General features: G+C 55.8%; 1 protein-coding gene across 1 annotated transcript; it reads left to right on the forward strand.

The window, feature by feature from the left end:
- Window positions 1-3,582: 3,582 nt before the first annotated feature.
- On the forward strand, window positions 3,583-6,092 carry LRCOL1 (leucine rich colipase like 1). Its single transcript, XM_043559157.1, has 4 exons — window positions 3,583-3,698; window positions 3,745-3,884; window positions 4,580-5,470; window positions 5,932-6,092. The coding sequence occupies exons 1-4, from the start codon at window positions 3,583-3,585 to the stop codon at window positions 6,090-6,092; spliced, it is 1,308 nt and encodes a 435-aa protein (XP_043415092.1).
- Window positions 6,093-20,258: the final 14,166 nt, after the last annotated feature.

Raw genomic sequence — 20,258 nt, forward strand, 5'->3', positions numbered from 1 at the left:
GGGGCCGAGTCCCACTTTCAAAGACGGTCCGGCCATTGTCCGTCTGTGTGTTCAGTCTTCCAGGACTAAAAGGTGGGTCTTGGGTTGCATCAGGGAGATACTTGGCGACCTCGTAAGAGCTGTTTCTGAATGTTCCGTAAGTTCGGTGGCCTCCAGGGCCTGGGGGTCTGGGAGGTGCTGGCAGGAGCTGCCAGGCCGGCGGCCTCAGCGGCCCCCGGAACGCGCGGAGGCCACCCCAGAAGGCTTCGCTCGCACTCCCCATCCGCCGTGCGGGCCGTGCAGGGAACCCACAAGCTCACACATCACACCTGCCGGCATCTGGGGCCACACGCGGCACAGGAATGTCCTGACTGCCAGCTGCTGCTCTTGAGGGAGAACGTTTAAACACCGGTAGCACGCGCACGCTGAAATAGACTTCGAAGTGCTTTTCCGAAGGTAAGAAGTGAAAGAGCTTTGGCCCTGCTCGTGCTGCGCCCCGCAGCCTCCCTCTGCTCTCCTCTCCCGTGTCTTTGTCATTCTTTGGTGGCTGCAGATCAGACTAGGGCTCCGCGTTCACGATGTTGTACCTCTTTTGAAACCAATTAGCAAAACTCGGGAACAGAATGGTCTAGCAATGCTTTTGTGACTTCTGAACTATCTCAAACGGAGTGCAGATAAATTTAGGTATAAAATTACAGAAAGCCCGAAACTCAGCTGATGTGTGCTGTGATTTGCTATTTTTTCCAAAAACAAAACAAAACAAAAAAACCCGATAGACGATGATAGCCTCCTTTGGCCTGAGATGTCCTGTGTTGCTGAACGTGTCTTCACGGGGATTCCCGTGTCGCATGGGCAGCGGGTCGTTTCCGGAGATTTTTGTGGAGGCCAAATGACTGTAAGTGTGGAGGCGCTCTGGAAAATACCAGCCTCACCGGTTCTGCTAGCACTCCTGTTGATGTGACTTGAGCAGGAGGTACACAGAGTCCTCGGGGGCCCGCCGTGCTGGCTCCCTGACCCCAACCCTGCCATGGGCTCTGGCTCCCGCCTCCTCACAAGCTTCCCCACGGCAGCCTGCCCAGAAATGGCTGTCCCTGGGCCGTCCCGTGTGGCTCCACTGTTTTGTCCAGCTCCTGGGCTCTCCTCGTCCGTCTGCGTCACCCCACGCGCGAGGACACAGTGTGTCTGCCTTTCTCCCTGGGGACCTTCTGCGTTTCTCAGTTCCAGCCCCAGGAGGACTTGTCTTGTGGTCAGAGGTGCTCCTGGCCTGGGGACCTGAACAGACCAGGAGACAACAAACAGGTTTCCACTGTGCTTTGCGGGGCAAGTGACCGCAGTAAAGAACAAAGGGGCAAGATGAGCACATCTTCACTGGAATCATCTGGAAACCAGAGGTTCAGGGGACACGACATGGGACAGCAAGAGGCCACCACTGACCTCATAGATGGGCAGCAAGGTCCTGGAAAGGCTCAGCCGTTTCCCCCCCCCCACCCCACCCCCAAGGGCCTGGAGCACCTGGACGGAAACCAAAGGCAGGACTGAGTCTGAGGCTCGTGGGCCCTGGGCTGGGAGCTGGTGGTCCTGAGGGGAGCACGGCCACGGGGTGGGAAGACAGGCTTGAGGAGGGTTCTAGAACAGGAGTCTAGCTTGTACTGTGGGATGATGGAATGTTCTAGAACCAGATAGAGGTGGTGCTTGCACACTGTTAAGAATGCACTAAAGGCCCCTGAATTGTTTACTTTACAAAAAATTATGGAGGCGCCTGGGTGACTCAATCGGTTAAGCCTCGGACCTCAGCTGAGGTCATGATCTCACCGTTCATGGGTTCGAGCCCCACGTCAGGCTCTGGGCTGACAGCTCGGAGCCTGGAGCCTGCTTCGGATTCTGTGTCTCCCTCTCTCTGTACCCCTCCTCCGCTCATGCTCTGTCTCTCTGTCTCTATCTCTCTCCCAAAAATAAACATTTGAAAATTCTTTTTTAATTTATAAAAATTTAAAAATGGTTAACTTTATGTTCTGTGAATATCACTTCAGTTTTATTTTATTTATCTGTTTATTTATTTATTTATTTACTTTGAGGGAGAGAGACGATCGGAAGCAGGTTCCATGCCCAGCACAGAGCCTGACTTGGGGCTCAATCCCATAACCCCCGGGGTCATGACCGGAGCCGAAATCAAGAGTTGGATGCTCGGGGGCGCCTGGGTGGCTCATCTTTCAGGCATCCAACTCTTGATTTTGGCTCAGGTCATGACCTCACAGTTTGTGAGTCCAAGGCTCACATCAGGCTCTGCACTGATGGTGTGGAGCCTCCTTGGGATTCTCTCTCTCCCTCTCTCTCTCTACCCGCTCTCTCTCTCAAAAAAAAGAAAAAAAAGAAAAGAGTTGGATGCTCAACAGACTGAACCTCCCAGGTACTCCATCACTTAATTTAAAAGATAAAAGAGAGGCATCTTGGGGGGGCGGGAGGGGAGGTCTGTCAGTTAAGCCCCTTGATTTCGGCTCAGGTTATGATCTTGCGGTTCGTGGATTCAAGCCCTGCATCAGGCTCTGTGCTGATGATGCGGAAGCTGTTTGGGATTCTCTCTCTCTCTCCCTCTTTGCCGCTTCCCCCACCTCTCAAAATAAATAAATATTGAGAAAAAAAAAAAGATAAAAGAACTAGGGGCAAAGTTGGAGGCCAAACCATCAGCTTTATGAATAGCCAGACAATCGGCCAAATACCCTGCGCGTGGGCAGGGGCGGCTGAGGCTTGGATCTGAGGCTGACTTGGGACTCCTGGCCATCTTCCCCCATCCGGGGCGGGAGACTCACCCGTGCCTGGGGGCTGCCGCGCCTGCTCCCCCAACTGCAGGGCGTGGGCTCACGGCTCAACCTGCCTGCCTCAGCTGGGGGGGGGGGGAGGGGGGAGGGCATAGGAGCTGGACTCACAGGAGGGTTGCACAGCCCGTGGGTGCTCTCTGATGCCAAGCAGAGAGGTTCCTGTTCAACTCAGAGAGGGCACGATCCTTCCCAGGAGAAAGGGGTGTTGAAAATTCATTCTCCACTCAGCGATAAAAAGGGACTTGCTATCAAGTGAGTGAAGGAAGCCATTCTGGAAAGGCTGCATCTTGTACGGTTCCAGCTCTAGGATACTGGGGAAAAGGCACGAGGCACAACTACGAGACCAAAAAAGGACCCCCAAAGGATCCATGGTTGCCGGGGTTTCATGGACAAGGCCGAGCAGGCAGAGCACAGAGGGTTTAGGGCAGTGAAAATACTGTGTGTTAATGTGGTGGCCTTCGTCCAACCGGCAGAACGTCCTGCACTGGCAGTGAACCCGGGAACTCGTAATAATGTATCTGTATCACCTGACCAACTGTAGCCGATGTCCCGGCATCCGCTGACGGAATACCAGGGAAACAGGGGGAAGGGGGCTGTATGGGAACGCTTTGTACTTTCTGCTCAATTTCTGTAGTCCTAAAACTGCTCCAGAAAATGTTACTGTGAAAAACCTGTTTTGCGAGAGAAAGACTGGGAAGGGGGGAAGGAAGCGGGTGCCCACGCAGGTGCCGGGGGGGGGGGGGGGGACAGAGAGAGCCATCTGGGGCATTGACAGGCCCGGAGCCCCATGGCGTGCGCCAGGCGTCTGCTGCTGCTGCTCTACCTGCTGCCTGTGTCCTTGGCCTGGAGGCCCAAGACCGTGTTCCATTTGCCTAAGGTAAGCACCACCCCCCCCCAGCGGAGGTGGCCCCCACTCGGGCTCCCGGGCGTTCCCGGCTCCTCTCCGCAGGTGCCTGCCCCCACGAATCCTGTCTGGGCTCTCTGGAAAAGAAGGCCCCCGGGCGTCTGGGCCCCCAGGACAGCTGACGCTGGCTCCCCCAGGCCGCAGGGTCCCCGACGATGACGGTCACAGGCCGGGGAGCCAGGCAGGTAGCGCTGTGCCAGGTGCCCGGTGGGGCCACTCCGTGTTCAGCACGTTCTGCTTTGCTTTGGGAAATAGACTTGTGTTTCATAAGAAGCTGTGCTGTAGGTGAACACGGGCTGGAGTTCCTATTTTTAACTAAGTTTACACACAAGTACGTAAAACTCTGAGTGAGTACCCGCCGCGGGGAAATATCCGCCGCGGGGAAAGTCGTTACGAGGGACCCACACCAACAACAGCTCTGGGGCCTCAGTAGTTTGCTGAGTTTGCAAAGGGGTGTTGCGACCCGAAGCTTGAGAACTCCCATCAAAGGCCTCAGGAGCAGGGGGCCTCCGGCGGCCGGGCCAGGCCCTGGGTGAGGGCCAGCCACGGCTCCTGCCCGCACGTGACCCCGCCCCGCCCTCCTGGGCCCGTAGAAGCTGTGACAGTCCGGGGCAGCTCTTCCCCTCCCCGCTCCGCTGCTCCTCCTCCCGTCCTCTGTGCCTCGGTTTACCTCCCGTCCGCGGGGCTCACCACACACAGACCACGTTAGTTCTCTTCCCCTCCCTTTCCGCCGGCTCCCCCCGCCATCAGCCCCACCAGGTCTGGGACGTCCGGGAACTTGGAAGGGAAGCAGAAAGGAGGGGAGGGTGTTCCTAAATCAAGAAGCCCTACTGGGCGCTGGGTCCGCAGGGGATGCGAGGCCCGTGAGGATCGCCTGGAGGGCCCGAGCCACTGCTGTGTCCCCAGCAGCCTGGAGTCACAGAAGCTCTGCACCACCCAGACCGGCTCCCTCCAGGGCCGGGCCCGGCAGAAGGCGCCCGAGCTGGCTGGCCGGCACCAGGAGGAGGAGGGTCCCGCCGCCCAGAGCTGGCCGCCGAGGGGGCAGGGGGCCGGCGGAGAGAACGGGGTCTCCCCTCCGGCGGCGGGCAGCCGGACGGCCACGCCTGCTCCCAGCACTCCGAATGCCGGAGCCGCTGCTGTGTGCTCAGCATCTCCGGCTCCGAGCTGACCTGCAGACCCATGACCATCTTCCTGCAGTGTCAGCCTTGGCGCAAGGTGAGCCGGCGGCCGGGCCGCGGCAGGGAGGGCCGGGGCCAGGGCGGGAGGCGGGCGCCAGGCTCCAGCTCTGTGTCCCCAGCCCAACGGGAGCCACTGCACCAACGACGACGAGTGCCAGAGCAGGTGTTGCCTCGCTCCGACCGAGGTCAGCCACCGCCGCTGCGTCCCCCAGAGAGGGATCCTGGTTCAATGCCTGATCTTGGTGAGTGCCCCCGGTGCCCGGGTGGAGGGGCTGCCCGGAGCCCTGGACTGGCCCTAGGGCCTGCGCCGAGTGAACACGATTCTCCGAACCCACGGAGCGTCCCCTTCCAGGAGAGGCTGTCCTCTGCCATCTGGACACTGGCCTCCGCGTCCGCTTCCTTGAGCAGGAAGGCCTGGATAAGGCCTCCGAAAAGGAAACAGGTCACAGACAGGTCCCTCGGGGTCTCGGCAGGGAACAGGTGCCCCCGCCTGGGAAAGGGCCATCTGATGCGTGGCTGGGTGGTGAACCCACCTCACCAGGTGCCAGGATTACCGGGTGCCAGGATTCCCAACATGGGGCTGAGGGCGGGGGGTTGGGGACAGAAGGAAGGGGTGGAAGATGAGGGGGTGGGAGATGGGGAGGGGGTGGGCAGAGGTGGGGAGGGTCGGAGATGGGGAGGGGGCCACAGCAGCTGGAGATGGGCCTTGGGGGGTTGCTGAGAGAACACACGGGTGCAGTGATGTGTGGGTGTTTAAGTACGTGGTCTGATGCTGGAATCCAGAACTTCTTTCCGATTATGAAGGGGTCTCTGCTCCCAGGGTTAAGGAGCACATTTTTGAGCACATACGGCCTCTTTGGAGCTGCGGCACCATCAGCTCCCAGGGGAGCACTGGGCACAGCAGGTGTTCACCGCAGTGTGTAAATGCTGGATTCCCTGTGTGGTCCTTGCCCCAGACGAGCTGGTTCCGCCAGTGAGGGTGAGGGTGGGGGCGGTGTTGGGTGCCTGGCGGGCCCCGTATCTCCCTGTGCTTTCTCTAACTTTGCCCCGTTAGTGACGGGGAAACTCATCCTCATGGAAGAACCAGTCCGGACCCGGGAGAAGCTCAGCCTGGATCTCGTGCCTGCGTTTAGCTGGGAGCTCAGCTTGTGGTTCCCGCCCCTCGTTCTGGGCTGTGAAAACCTGCAGGTGTCAGACGCGCCCGTCCTGTCATAGCAGCGAGCTCCGGAGACCGCTCTGTGAGGACGAACGTAGCTCCGGGGAACCTGCAGCTTGATGGCCTCACATCAGTGAGCCCCGCTGACCGAGTCAAGGCACTTCGTCACTTCTATTTTTTTTCAGACAATAAAGTAATACAAATCTGTAGAAGACGTGGAGACCGTGGAGAGGTGGAGCCTGCTCAGGTTGCCTGCCTAGGAATGTGCGTCCAGCAGAGACGAGCCTGACCTGGAGGGAAAGGGGCAGAGCAGGGGCGTGCCCCCCCCCACGGGGCGTCTTGTCCTGGCAGGTAGAAATCATCCGCCCACTGTCCCGAACTGAAAAGCCTTCCCTGAGCGTTGCTGCCCGACAGGAAACACAAGCACGGGAGCAGAGCAGAGCCAGGACTCCCTGGACGGGCCCTAGGTCCTGCCGCTTCCCTGGGAGCAGACGCGCTGGCTAACTCAGAGCCCGTTCCCGCCAGGGCCTTCTTGGCGTTGCCAGAGTACAGGGCCTCGGGCGAAGCACCCGGACAACTGCCTTCTGGGGCTCCCGTCACCCATCTAGACCGGGCTGCTTCTCTGGGCGCCTTAAAAATATTTTGCCTCGGGGCGCCTGGGTGGCGCAGTCAGTTAAGTGTCCAACTTCAGCCCAGGTCACGATCTCATGGTCCGTGAGTTCGAGCCCCGCGTCAGGCTCTGGGATGATGGCTCAGAGCCTGGAGCCTGTTTCCGATTCTGTGTCTCCCTCTCTCTCTCTGCCCCTCCCCCGTTCATGCTCTGTCTCTCTCTGTCCCCAAAATAAATAAACGTTGAAAAAAAAAATTAAAAAAAAAAAAAGATGGGGACTGACGAAGAAACAGATGTATGTTAAAATAAGAATAATAAAATGTTTGGGGCGCCTGGGTGGCGCAGTCGGTTAAGCGTCCGACTTCAGCCAGGTCACGATCTCGCGGTCCGGGAGTTCGAGCCCCGCGTCAGGCTCTGCGCTGATGGCTCAGAGCCTGGAGCCTGCTTCCGATTCTGTGTCTCCCTCTCTCTCTGCCCCTCCCCCGTTCATGCTCTGTCTCTCTCTGTCCCAAAAATAAATAAACGTTGAAAAAAAAATTAAAAAAAAGAAATATTTCGCCTCCTCCCTCCCCACCTCGTCCCTTCTGCCCCTCATCCTCCTCCCCCTCTTCCCCTCCTTCTTCCACTCCTCCTCCCCTCCCCCTTCCTCTCCCTCTTGCCTTCCTCCCCTCCTTCTCCCCTCCTCCTCCCCTTCCTCTCCCTCTTCCTTTCCTCCCCTCCCCCTTCCTCTCCCTCCTCCCTTCTGCCTCTCCTCCTCCTCCCCTCCTCCTCTTTCTTCCACTCCTCCCCTCCCCTTCCTCTCCCTCTTCCCTTCCTCCCCTTTCTATCCCTTCTTTCCCACCTCCTCCTCCTTCTCCCCCTTCTTCTCTTCCTTTCCCCTTCCTCTTCCTCCTTCCTTCCTCTCCTCTCCTCCCTCCTCCTTAGCCTGAGCTAAGATGATTGTTCCAGAGAAAGTTAGGAGAAGCCATTGCTTCTATGCTAATAATGAGAGCAGGTGAGGTAAGCCATAAAGTATAGCAAAAAAAAAAAAAAAAAAAAAAAAAAAAAAGGAAAGAACAGATGTAAGTGTAAAACATAATGTACAAAGCATTTAGAAGAAAAATAGGATATTTTCTTGACTTCGGATTCAACAAAGAGTTCTTAGATGTGACCAAATGTCACTCATAAGAGAAAAGGTAGATAAACCCCTAAAATTAAGAACTTTCATTCTATGATACATACCATTTTATAGGTTTTATTAAAACTTGCAGAAACCACGTGCTTTTAAAAAATGTTTATTTATTTTTGAGAGAGAGAAAGAGGCAGAGAGGGAGAGAAAATCCCAAGCAGGCTCAGCACTGTCAGTGCAGAGCCCGATGTGCGGCTCAAACTCACATGCCACAAAATCATGACCTGAGCCGAAATCAAGAGTCGGACGCTTAACCAACAGTCACCCAGGCACCGCTATTTTTTTTATCTTATTATTTTATATTTTACTTTATATTTAATTTCATTTCATTATTTCATTTTATTGTAATCTCTATGCCCAACATGGGGCTGGAACTCAAGACCCTGAGATCAAGAGTTTCGTGCCCCTCCACCTGAGCCGGCAGGCGCCCCGAGGACAGAAACCGTTAAGGGAAACTGTTAACCTAACAAAGGGCTTATATCCAGGGTATATTAAAAAAAAACTCTTGGGACTTAACAGTTACTAAACAACCCAAGTAAAAAGTAGACCAAAGACTTGCGCAGACATTTCGCCAAAGAGATCCACAGGGGACAGAGAAGGGCATACAACGTGTTGGCCGTCAGGGAAACGCATGTCAGGACAGACGGCGGAGTGACAGTCCTGACTGTCCCCACTGCTTGTGCCAGATTCATAGGGAGACCCCTGTGACCAAAGTTCGTGACCAAAGTCACTGTTTTCCACGCCTGTATTTCTAGCAGCTGAACACAGCTCCTATCATCCAAAAGCCAAGTTCCCTTTTCTTGAAGGTTTGGAAGAGATTTCTCTAACTGAGCACCAGAGGAAGGCTTGCATTTGGAGGCCCGTGTGTGAAAAGATAGGTAACATCCAAGTTCCATGTGACGGCACAGGTGTACCCAGCGCCTGGCTGAGAACGAGTGAGCCGCTCGGCCGAGGGAAGCCTGGACCTGAAACAGGGAAGCGTAGTACAGCCGGGCCTCTGAACAGCATCCCCCCAGGGACCACAGGCAAGGGGATCTGGCAGCCACTTGGGTGCGCGTACAGCTGGAGGCCCACAGACAGTGAGCCAACGGCGCACGTGCAGACGGTGGAGGCCCGAGCGCAGTGCAGGCGCCGCAGGCCAAAGGCGCATGTGCAGGCGGTGCAGGCCAAGGGCGCATGTGCAGGCGGTGCAGGCCGGGGGAGGTCTTGACCTCAAAAGCGCGGCCAACTGCAGAACCTGGGCCCGGGAGCTGCTCCCAGAGCCACTCGGCATCTGTTCGATCCAAGCAGGATCCCCCACAACGGCACATTTCGCCCCGAATCCAGAGCAGGTTGCGTGCCTGGGCGGGGGTCGAGGGGGACGGTCGGGTTGCCCTCCAGAGGGAGGGTCAGAAGCCTCCCTTGCTGGAGAGGCCGGGGCACCCACCGGGCAAGTGGACCACCTGGGGACTGACTGGTGCCAGGTACAATGTGCCGCATCAGAAAGACGGTCCTGGTGTGGGCATCCTGGGGTGGGTCGGGATCTCCACGGGGCTGGGGTGTCCCCGGGGCCCAAGGGGCGGACGGCACATGTGCAGGCCACGCAGGTGGCACAGCCCGGGGCCCGGAACAGGGCGGCTGTAGGAAGGGGCCAGGTCACAGGAGGAGGCTGCTTGGGGCCTGGGTCGGCCTCGTTCAGAGACTTAGTTCACACTCGGCACATGTGCGCCCCCGAAGGCCGGTCTAGAGGCAAGTGTACTACGTTTCTAGCTCTGGGCGGGGCCAGCGGTCTGGTGAATCCTAGTGAATCCTCCCCCAAAGACCCGGGGAGGGGAGCCTTGATGGCTGGAGAGGCCGGGGAGGACTGACTGCTGCTGCATTCAAGCTGCTGGCTCAGAGAGATTCTCGGGTTGGGATCTCTCCTCCTGGAAGGCTGTCCGGGTGGTTCTGGTGTGGACGGAGCTCCACAGGCAGAGGGCCCCGGCTCCACACACGGGGGGGGAGGGGGGCCTGGTGCGCAGGTGCGAGCCCCGCGGGTGCCTAGAACGGAGCGAACGTGCGGAGAGGTCTGGGGAGCGGAGGGGCGCCCGGCTGTCCCAGGCCTCTGCCTGATTCCGCGCCCTCCGCTCCACAGTTGTGCCTATTTCACCCCAAAGGTAAAGGCGGGGGGGTGGGGAGGGGAGTGCGCTGCCTCGGTCGGAGGGGCCGGGGTGGCTGGTTTCCAGCCAGAGACGCCCGGGAGCCTCGATTCCTGGTAACCCCGGGACCCCCCAGGCAGGCAGCCAGGTGCAGGGGGCACGGACTGCAGCGTTTCGTCACCTGAGAAAGTGTTTGGGTGGAGGGGGTGCCTGTTTTCATCGTGGAGGCTGCTGGGTGATTCCGGCTCTTCCGGATTTCCACCGGGGGCCAGGGCTCCGCTGGCCTCCGGGGTGTGTATCCCGCTTGTACGAGCTGCCCGGGTCAGGGGAGCCCAGGACAGCGGGCGCGGCGAGGGTGGGGTGTGGCCGCGTCTCCAGGCTCGGCCGTAGCGGGTCCATGTGCCCTACATACTTGCGCCCCAGGTGGGTGCAACCTGCCTAGCTGGGTGTGCTACCCTCTCAGCCGGAGCTGGAGGAACTGGGACTGTCTGGCCCGGGTGGCCCTGAGCCCCCGGACGGTGCTGTCCTTTGATAAGACACACCTGGGAGCCTTGAGGAGGGTCAGCCCGGAGCCTCAGGCGGCCGTTCCAAGCTGGGACTGCGCTTGGCCGCTTGAGAGGGGCATCCAAGAGAGAGGAGTGGGTGGTGGCCCCTCCAGCCTGCAGGCCGTGCATGTGGCCCCAGACCCCCCCGCGCTCCACAGGCTGATACCCCCAGCTGCCCTCCGCGGGCCGACGGGCGCCTACTGAGCAGGCTCCAGCCGCACAGGCGAGGGTCTGGAGAGGCCGGTTCGCAGGCGTGGCCCGGTGGGGGACGTGGCACCTGCCTGTTTGCAAGCGCCAGTCCGCACGAAGGCGTGGATCCCTTCTGCCGGAGGGCAGAGCGGAGGGATCTGGAAGCCTCGCAAGCACCGAGCCCAGCGCGCGCACCGTGGTACCCCTCCACGACAGGCACCTGGGAGCCTTGTTTGCTGCAGAGAGCCGGGACTTCGGAACAGCGAGCTCACCTGGGGACTGCCTCTCACCCACTTCCGGGCCGCCTGCAAAGCGATTTCAGAGGTGGGCGGGCTCCCTCCGTGTTTGACGCCATTGACGCAATGCAGAGGTGGGGGGAGGTGGGCCCTGGCTCCCAAGGCGGCTGACGGACGGGGTGAGTACCGTGCATGTGTGAGCCTCACGGGGGGGGGGGGGGGGGTGGGTGCGGGTAGGGGCGGGGGGGAGCAGGGCCTGGAGCAGGGCCGCGTGGGGCGAGGTCGGGACACGGTAGCGGGCTTGTGTGGACCCGAATCTACCTAAAGCCAAGCCCTGACCTGCACCAGTGTCACGTGCCCCCTGAAGTCTGGTGGGTTTGGGGACAAACAGTGCTGAGACTGATTGTCTTCGCCACCAGTGTCTTTAATGCTGGTTCACTGAGCAAGTATCTCCAGCCAATTAATGGTTTTTAATTTACCATCAAGGAAATAGCAAACTCACGCTCATGCTAGATTAATCACACTGTTTCCAGGCAAGGGGAAATGAAAGGAATAAAGTTCAAATGTAGCAGAGGTGTGTTTTTATAGCCATCAACACTTGGAGACAACCCCCCACCCCCTCGCCCACATTTGAGAGAGAGCTGACCTCCAGCTGCCCGAGTCAGAGTTTGGTGTTAGAGCTCGTTTCCAGGGAAGCATGGTTCGGGTGCTGATGGCCCAGAAGTGCTTTCCCCGCTGCCTGTAGGAGGGGCTGTTCCTCCCCAGCGGGACACTTCACATCAGCAACTGTAGGCTTGCCCAGGGGGAGCACTGCTGGGCAGTCCTCCGCGCTTGGGTGTCCACGGTCTGCGTATCCCCTTGTCCTCCCTGCTCCTTCCCGTGTCTGCACGATGAGCCCCCGGAGGGGCCCCGTGCCGCCAATCGCCGAGTTCTTCTGGGCGAGAGCAGATGAGACGCTGCCGTCCCGACAGGACTTCACAGGCTCTTGTGTCAAAACAGCTTTGTTGCCGAGAGCAGTCTTGTTCTTTGCCACAAAGAAGTGGGTGTGAAATCCTATCGGACCAACACACAGCCACCCACCCTGTGATTCCACATCCCTCACCCGCGACTTCATAGTGGGACCTAACGCCCCGTACACATTCAAGTTCACAGAAGTCTCCGTCCACCCCTGTGCACGATTCTACATCACGTCTACATTCGTCGCAGACACTCGTATGTTGTGAGCGTTTTTCCTTTGCACGCTTTTCACCCCACACTTTCACGACCCGTGTAAGCAACTGGACCCCGATGTGATCAGTATGAACACAGCTAGAAACCTGAACGTGGAGCCATATCCAATCGTCGGACGATCCACAGCTCAACTTCTGAAACCAGTCCCTGACTTCCCGACACCTTCCTCGTACAGGTCAGTGTCAGAGGCTGGGGTGCTTGCAGAGCACCGTCAGGCACACGTTCGCCGGCCAGGACGTGAGCAGCGGGGCAGGCTCTCGTGATTTTAGAGGATGCACTGCTTGATCAGTCTCGACTTCCAGGTGTACCCTATTGTCTAGCGCACAGCTTCCATCCATGAGGCTAATTTCTGGAAGTTCAGTGTGAGAGTCTCCGGCTTCCTTCCTCTTCTCTGACCTTGAGGAGTATCGCTTCCTTCCGATGTCACACACAAGACCCGGTTGTACGCAGCCCATCGCGTTGTGTCCTTTTTTCTGCTTTGACTCCGGTAGGTCAGGCTGAGCCTTGGCTCTGAGCGTACTAGCCGGGTCCACACTATCCGGTTCCCGTGTCGTGTATACCTGGTGGAGGAGGCATCGAGGCCATACCCCCCGGCACTCGTGTCCTAGGTAAGCCAAAGGCCTCAGGGTTGGAGGATATTTTCGTGCCATTCCACCAACGTCTCCTTAGGAACAGGTTTCCCTCTATCACTGCGGGGCTCTCTGTGGCCTGTAGGCCCGCTCCACTCTCTTTTCATACTGGGGGTCCCCAGAGGTGTGGTCCTGTTTCCGCCTAGAAGTGCCAATAGTCTGTTTCCCGAGGAATCACAGCCACGAGGCTGTGTGGTGGCCGCCTTACTCTGACCGGGTTTTCTGGCATCTCAGCCAGCCAGGATCACCCCCAACATCGTAGCTGTCCTAAGAGCATTCCCCTATCTGCCCATCTCACGGAAGCAATCGTCTACGCTAGAGAAATCCCTGTCGTGATTTCTCGTGATTTCTCCACCTGCTTCATGGCGAATTTTCATCGCTTTATTTCTGTGTGAAATTCCTCTGTGTTTTGTAATCCACTGCTGGTCTTGTCCATCTGTGTGCCCAGTGATGACAAAGCTGCCGTGGTCTGTGTGCTAAATGGAAATGATTTGGTTTCACACACTTTTACAGTGCGCTTTGAACGCTCAGGTGTAGAGGGAAAGCAGTTGTCCAAGTTCCCAGTGGAAACTCCTACCAGTCGGCACAGATCGGTTTCCTCCCTTTTGGCAGATCTCTTTTTGATACCGGTTATAAGTTTGGCACAGAGAAAGACGAACACCGAGCACATCGGGGGACCTGCATCTGGTCTCAAAGTCCTGTGTGTTAAATTCCTAGGCATGGCCTGCGTTGTAGGTTCCGATATATGTGAGAGGCTTTGCTCCTTTTTCTTTCTTTAATTTGAATTCTAGTTGGTTCCCATACGGCATAGTGTTTGTTTCAGGTGGAGAATTTAGTGACTCCTCACTGACACACAACACCCAGTGATCCTCCCAAGTGCCCTCCTTAACACACATCCCCCTCCCTCCAGCACCCTCAGGCTGTTCTGTGAGGAGCTTTCCTGACATAGGCTCCCATATCGTTGGGGTGGAAATCTGTGGTGTGAGAGCGAAACCTGTTCTGAGGTGACGGTGTGTTTTAGGCTAAGTTTTTGTGTGCCCTCTATGCACCTTAAAGGTGTCCCTGTTCTTTTGAAGCCTGGATATAGTGTCCGTGGATCTGTTGTTAATTTTGTGATTGGTGACTCTGGATTAAATGTCGCAAGTTGGGAGTGTAGTAAGTGATCCGTTTTTTTTTTTTTTTTTTTTTTTTGCCTGTTCTGTTTAAAGATCTAATTGCCCATTACGCACCTTCGGCAGCTGCTCTGGTAAATAAAACGCTCGCACACAGAGTCAACCAGGAGTTAAAGTGGGGCTGTTTTCACAGTCTCTGCCTTGTGCACCGAGCTACATTCCGTTAGGTAGGATTTGTGCGCAAGTACGGGAGACTGTACCTGGTTGTCTCGGTGTATTTGCTGGCTTATCCTGCCAAGTGCCATTTACAACAGTTCAGGCCAGTCTTCCTCCAAGTCACGTGTATGTGAGGGGGCCGCTCAGCAGCCCCCCCGACCCTCCTGCCGAGGGACCTGGGGTTTCCACTCCGGATCAGCCTCCCTGCACCTCCCGGCGGCGAGCAGGTGGGGCGACAGGGGAGGGCGGAGGGGGTGGGCTCACCACGCCAGGGACGGGGACGGAGGGGCCGCTGGTGCGTCCTCGGGGGCCACAAGGGGTCCGGGATGGCGACCGACCGCGGAGCGGGCAGAGGCTGTCGCAGACAGCGGGGCTGTATCCGGACCGGGAGGCCGCCTTCCAGCCCCGGACGGCGGGTGGCGCAAGGCCTCTCGCTGGGGCCGAGGGAAGGGTGTCGGCGGGGCGGTGAGGATGCCGTCCCACAGTGAGCAGGGACGGACGGACGTGCCGGCCGCGGCCGCGTCTGCACCCGCCCGCTTCGGGGTCTGGGTGGAGGCTGGAGATGCGAAGCGGTCCTGCCCGTGGTCGTGAGGACCGCGTCCTGCGAGCGTTCCACCCTTCTCGTTCTCGCCCCTCGAGGGACGCCGGACTCCTCAGGGCCGTCGGTGCGGTCCCGCCCCGGGCACAACCGCCCCGCATCACCCGAGCCTGAATATTCCGCATCGGAGCTGACGCGGCCAAAGCTGGTGGTGGTCCTCCTCCCTGACGTGTTTATAGACCCGTCACGCGATTGGCTTTAATTTCATGGGCTGTGCCTTTTGCTCAGTCCCCTGCCTTTGCTTCTCACCTGTCTTTATCCGAGAGAGAGCGGAGAGTGGCTGCGTTGGGTCGGGCCGCACCTGTTCCCGTCCTCGCCGCGTTCTGCTGCCGTGCGTGTCTGCGTGAGCTGCGGGGGAGGTGCCCGTGCCCTGTTCCGGGTTGTCGTCCGGGTGCGCGGGGACACGTGTGACGAAGCTGGAGACGGCGTCGGCCCGCGCCGTGTTCCGTGCGGGGAGCTCCGCCATCAGCTCCCGCCCGCGGGTCTGAGAGCGCACCCACGGCCTCGTCGTCCCCCCGGACGGGTTCTCCCCGGGGCAGCGGCCGGTGTCACGGAGGCCGATCCGTCTGGAAAGCGCGCGCTGTGCTCCGGGGCCCGGGGCGTCCCCGTGACCAGAGGCCCGAGCGCGGAAGCGCTCGCTGCGGGGAGGTTGCGGCCGGTCTGCCGTGGGCACCGTGGGGCTTCCCCGGCTGGTGCGGGGGGCCGGCCTCCCGTGTGCGTGCCCTGCTCGGAAACGGTCCGCTTCCCGGTCGGGACCCGCGGTGGGGTCGCCCCCCTCCATTTGCGGGGGGTCCGCTTTGCCGGCTGCGGAACGGACGCTGCGGTTGACCCGCCGTCGCTTTAGTCTGTGTTAGTGGCTCTGCCGTCCGTGGGGCCCCAGAGAGCGCCCAGGGGAGCCTTTCAGCCGCTGGTCCCTGTCCTCAGGACACGGGGACTCGTTCACCCAAAACCCACTCGGATGAAACCGGGGCCTGTGGCGTTTCGGTCCCCAGTGACCGTGCCGCAAACCCTTGGGAGTGACGTCGCTCGGGTGTGCGCTCAGAGTCCTCCTCAGCGGGCGGCAGGGTCTTCCGGGTCCTGACTGTGCTCCTCCAGTCAAGGCTGCGTCAACCAGCATGTATTAAGTTTCAGATCCAGTGGTGATATGGTTTATGGTAACACTTGTATCTGAGAGTATTCCCTCCATTTTTGCAGTATTAAATTCCTGTTATCTATTATAAATCTACAGGACTCGTGTTGTTTTTAACCTACTAACCTACCGCATTGGTCTGTTCTTTGAGATAGTCCACACGATAATTTGCTCTTTTAGGAGTTTATGGATTTTTTTTCCCCCGAGTATGTGCTATTATATCCATTGCAAGGATGTTTTCCAAATGGGGACATTTATTTATTTATTTAAAAAAAATTTTTTTTTTCAACGTTTATTTATTTTTGGGACAGAGAGAGACAGAGCATGAACGGGGGAGGGGCAGAGAGAGAGGGAGACACAGAATCGGAAACAGGCTCCAGGCTCCAAGCCGTCAGCCCAGAGCCTGACGCGGGGCTCGAACTCACGGACCGCGAGATCGTGACCTGGCTGAAGTCGGACGCTCAACCGACTGCGCCACCCAGGCGCCCCCAAATGGGGACATTTAAGGTACTTAGTGTTAATGGCTGGTCTGTCACCAATTGTTATGGATCTAGGACCCATGTCCCTGGGCTCAATTTTCCTCGCAGTTGTTTAGTTAGCTGTCACTCAGAAAGATATTCGGGGCGGGCTTCCTGCGCGCGGAGGCTTTGCAGGTTGACGGGGACCGACTGGAGCCCTCCTGTCCTGGAGGCCCCCGACGCTCACGGGCAGTTGACGGGCTGTGTCCTGTGCGTGTGTTTGCCGTGCAGGTCAGGAAGCCAACGCCCTCGCCGGGGCATGTGTCTGAGAGGCCAGGTGCCCAGGGTGACGTCTCGGGGGTCCACGGTATCTGCCCCGACTCATCCTCTCCTGGACAGGTACACGTATTCCTCCTGAGCACAAAGCTGGAGGCACCTACAGGGTCTTCCTGGGTTACCTTGATTCAGGGAAACCTAGGATCCTTGACTACTGGTTTTGGGAAGGAAAACTTTTCCTCTGTCTTTCGAGGTTCTTCTAGCTGGTTCAAGAATTAAGTTGACATGAATGGGGCTCGTGGGTGGCTCTGTCAGTTAAGCGTCTGACCTCGGCTCAGGTCATGATCTCACCTGTCTCCACCTCTCCCCCACTCGTGCACACACACACACGCTCTCTCAAAAATAAACATTTAAAAAATTATTTTAAAAAAATTGACATGGTTAACAGGAGAAAGTAACAAGGTTTTATCACGTGCACATGGAGGCCCAATGATGAGAATGACCAAGGCAGGCAGCATTTGTACGTTTTAGACAAAGAGGCATAAATCTGTGAGGAATTTGCAGGACAGTTAATCGAGTAATCTGGTATTAAATAAGGGGCATTTCTTTTTGTTTATTTTTTTATTTTTTTTTTCAACGTTTATTTATTTTTGGGACAGAGAGAGAGCATGAACGGGGGAGGGGCAGAGAGAAAGGGAGACACAGAATCGGAAACAGGCTCCAGGCTCTGAGCCATCAGCCCAGAGCCCGATGCGGGGCTCGAACTCACGGACCGCGAGATTGTGACCTGGTTGAAGTCGGACGCTTAACCGACTGCGCCACCCAGGTGCCCCAATAAGGGGCATTTCTATGGAAACAAAAGAAAAACAGTGGAGTGGAGCAAATGATACACCAATTTTTGAGTTGTGAGTGTGGCCAGTCAAGATTTCTAGACGTCAGGGTCGAAGCATGTTTAGATGGAGTGAAAGCAGATGGCAGCAATCAGAAAGACATTCCTGGTCTGCTGTTGGAATGTCTCCGGTGACCCCTTGGAGTGGCCCACACGGCCACAGGCCTAGAGCCCGTGTGTGAGCTACTGCGGCCATCTCTCTGAAGTACGCCTCGAGCCGTTCATTTCAGTTTGCAAGGCTTCGGGGAAAAAGGGCAGTTTCAGCGTTCAAGGGTTTCAAGTCAAACAGACGGAAGGAAATTGGAATGTTAGTTTGGAGAGCTGTAGTCTGACATTGCGAGAATCTGGAAGAATTCAGGATCCAGAGTTTTTACAGATAGAAATCAGAACCTCAAAACAACAGAACTAGAATCTGATATCCAAAAGCACACATTATAGTTCCAATGGAAGTGAAATTTTCCTCTCAACAATTACCCCCATTTCTATCAACAGTAACCATCGTAAGACTAATTTGCCAATTAGATGGTTTCAGTACACTAGAATTAGCGATGGGTCAATACGGGCTATTTTAAATATGCTTTGCTACAGCTTTTCATAAGGAATCTCAGATTGACGTTTTTGAAAATGTTATTTTTGAAACATGGTTGACACACAATATTACAATATTAATTTATACTTTTTGTGCAATATAGTGATCCGACAAGTCTACACAGTATGCAATACCGTGCAAAGTGTCCTCTGTCATTTGCCGTTGCTGACTGTATTCTCCATCCCACAGTCTTCCTCCCTGCAACTTCTTTCAAAACGGGGACTCTAACTCTTCAGCCCCTTCACCTGCTTGGCCCATCCCCCACCCCCTTCTTTCTGCAAGCGAGTTTGTTCTCTGTTTCTGGTTTGGGTTTTTGTTCATTTGTTTTAGATACCACATATAAGGAAATCTGGGTTTTCCCCCCTGTCTCCGACTTCTTTCAGCACAAGACCCTCTAGGTCTGTCTGTGTTCTTACAAACGGCAAGGTTTCTTTCTTCATGACTGAGTAGTATTTCATTGTGTGTCTGTTATGTCTTTATCCGTCTGTCATTGGACATGCAGGCCACTTCTGTATCTTGCCTGTTGTAAATAGTGCTGCAATCAACATAGGGGGGTGTACATATCTTGAGTTCGTGCTCTAATTTTCTTTGGGCAAATACCCCATGGTAGGATTACCGGATTGTATGGTGTTTTTAAGTTTCTGAGGCCCCGCCATACTGTTTTCCTCAGGGGCTGCACCAGTCTGCATCCCAGACAACAGTGTACGAGGGTTTCTATTTCTCCACATCCTCCCCAGTACTTGTCATTTCTTGTTTGGCATCAGCCATTCTGACAGGCGTGAGGTGATACCTCATTGTGGTTTTGATTCGAGTTTCCCTGACGATTAGCGATGTTGAGTGTCGTCGCATGTAGCCGTTGGCCATCTCCGTGTCGTCTTTGGAAAAACGTCTACTCGGGGCCTCTGCCCTTTTAAAAATTAGACTGTTTGGTGGGATTGCTATGTGTGTGTGCATGTGTGTTGTTGGAGTTCTTATATGTTTGGATATTAACACCTTACTGGATATAGCATCAGCAAATATTTTCTATTCATTTTCACTGAATTTTTGTTTTGTTGATGGTTTCCTTCATTGAGCAAAGCTTTCCAGTTTGGTGTAGTCCCAACAGCCTACTACTGATTTTGTTTGTTTTACCTGAAGTGAGACACGAGCAGAAAGTTGCTACGGCTGATGTGCAAAGGTTTGCTTCTGTTTTCTCTTGGGAGTCTTATGGTTTCAGGTCTCACACTTAGGTCTTTAATCCCTTTTGAGTTCATTTCCGTGGGTGGCATAAGCATGGGATCCCATTTCAGTCTTTTGCACACGCTGTCCCATTTTCCCAGCGCCGTGTACTGAAGAGACTCTCCCTCGTTTCGTATTCTTGCCCCCCTCTGTTCAGATGAATTGACCAGAAAAGTGGAGACTTGTTTCGGGCTGTCTGTCCTCCATTGACCTCTGTCTTGGGCCATTCCCGTACCGCTTTGATTACTGCAACTCTGTGGTGTGCCTCGATTTCTGTGATTGCGATACCCCCAGCTCTATTGTCCCTCCTCAAGATTGCTTTGGTTATTTGGGGTCTCTGTGGTTCAATACACATTTTAAGATTCTTGTTCTTGCTCCGTTAAAAACACTACTGGTATTTTGATAGGGATCCCATTGACTGTGGAGATTCCTCTGGGTAGGCAGGCTATTTTAACAACATCCCTTCTTCCGCTCCATGAGCTTAATGTACGTTTCCACTTGTTTGTGTCATCTTCAGTTGCTTCATCATATTTTATAGTTTTCAGAGTCCAAGTGTTTCACTTCCCTAGTTAAATTTATTCCCAGGTATTTTACTCCTTTTGGTGCAGTTGTAAACCGAACTGTTTCCTTAACTTCTCTTTATGCTGCTTTGATATCAGTGTGTAGAAATGCAACACATTTCTGTGTATTGACTTGGTATCCTACAACTCTACTGAATGCGTCTATTAGTTGCAATAGAATTTTGGTGGAGTCTTCGGGCTGTTAAGGATGTAGTATCCCGCCATCTGCAAATAGTGACAGTTTTACTTCTTCCTTAGCAATTGGGATGCCTTTTCTCTCTCTTTCCTGTCCGGTTGCTGGGGTTTGGTCTTCCAGTACCATGTTGAACAAAGGTGGCAACAGGGGGCATCCTTGTCTTGGAGGAAAAGCTCTCGGTTTATCACCGTTGACTTTGATGTATGCTCGGCGTTTGCCACACGTGGCCTTTATCATTTGTGATAGATTTCCTCTAATGC

The sequence above is a fragment of the Prionailurus bengalensis genome, chromosome D3, assembly GCF_016509475.1.
Source record: "Prionailurus bengalensis isolate Pbe53 chromosome D3, Fcat_Pben_1.1_paternal_pri, whole genome shotgun sequence".
Taxonomy (NCBI): Eukaryota; Metazoa; Chordata; class Mammalia; order Carnivora; family Felidae; genus Prionailurus; species Prionailurus bengalensis.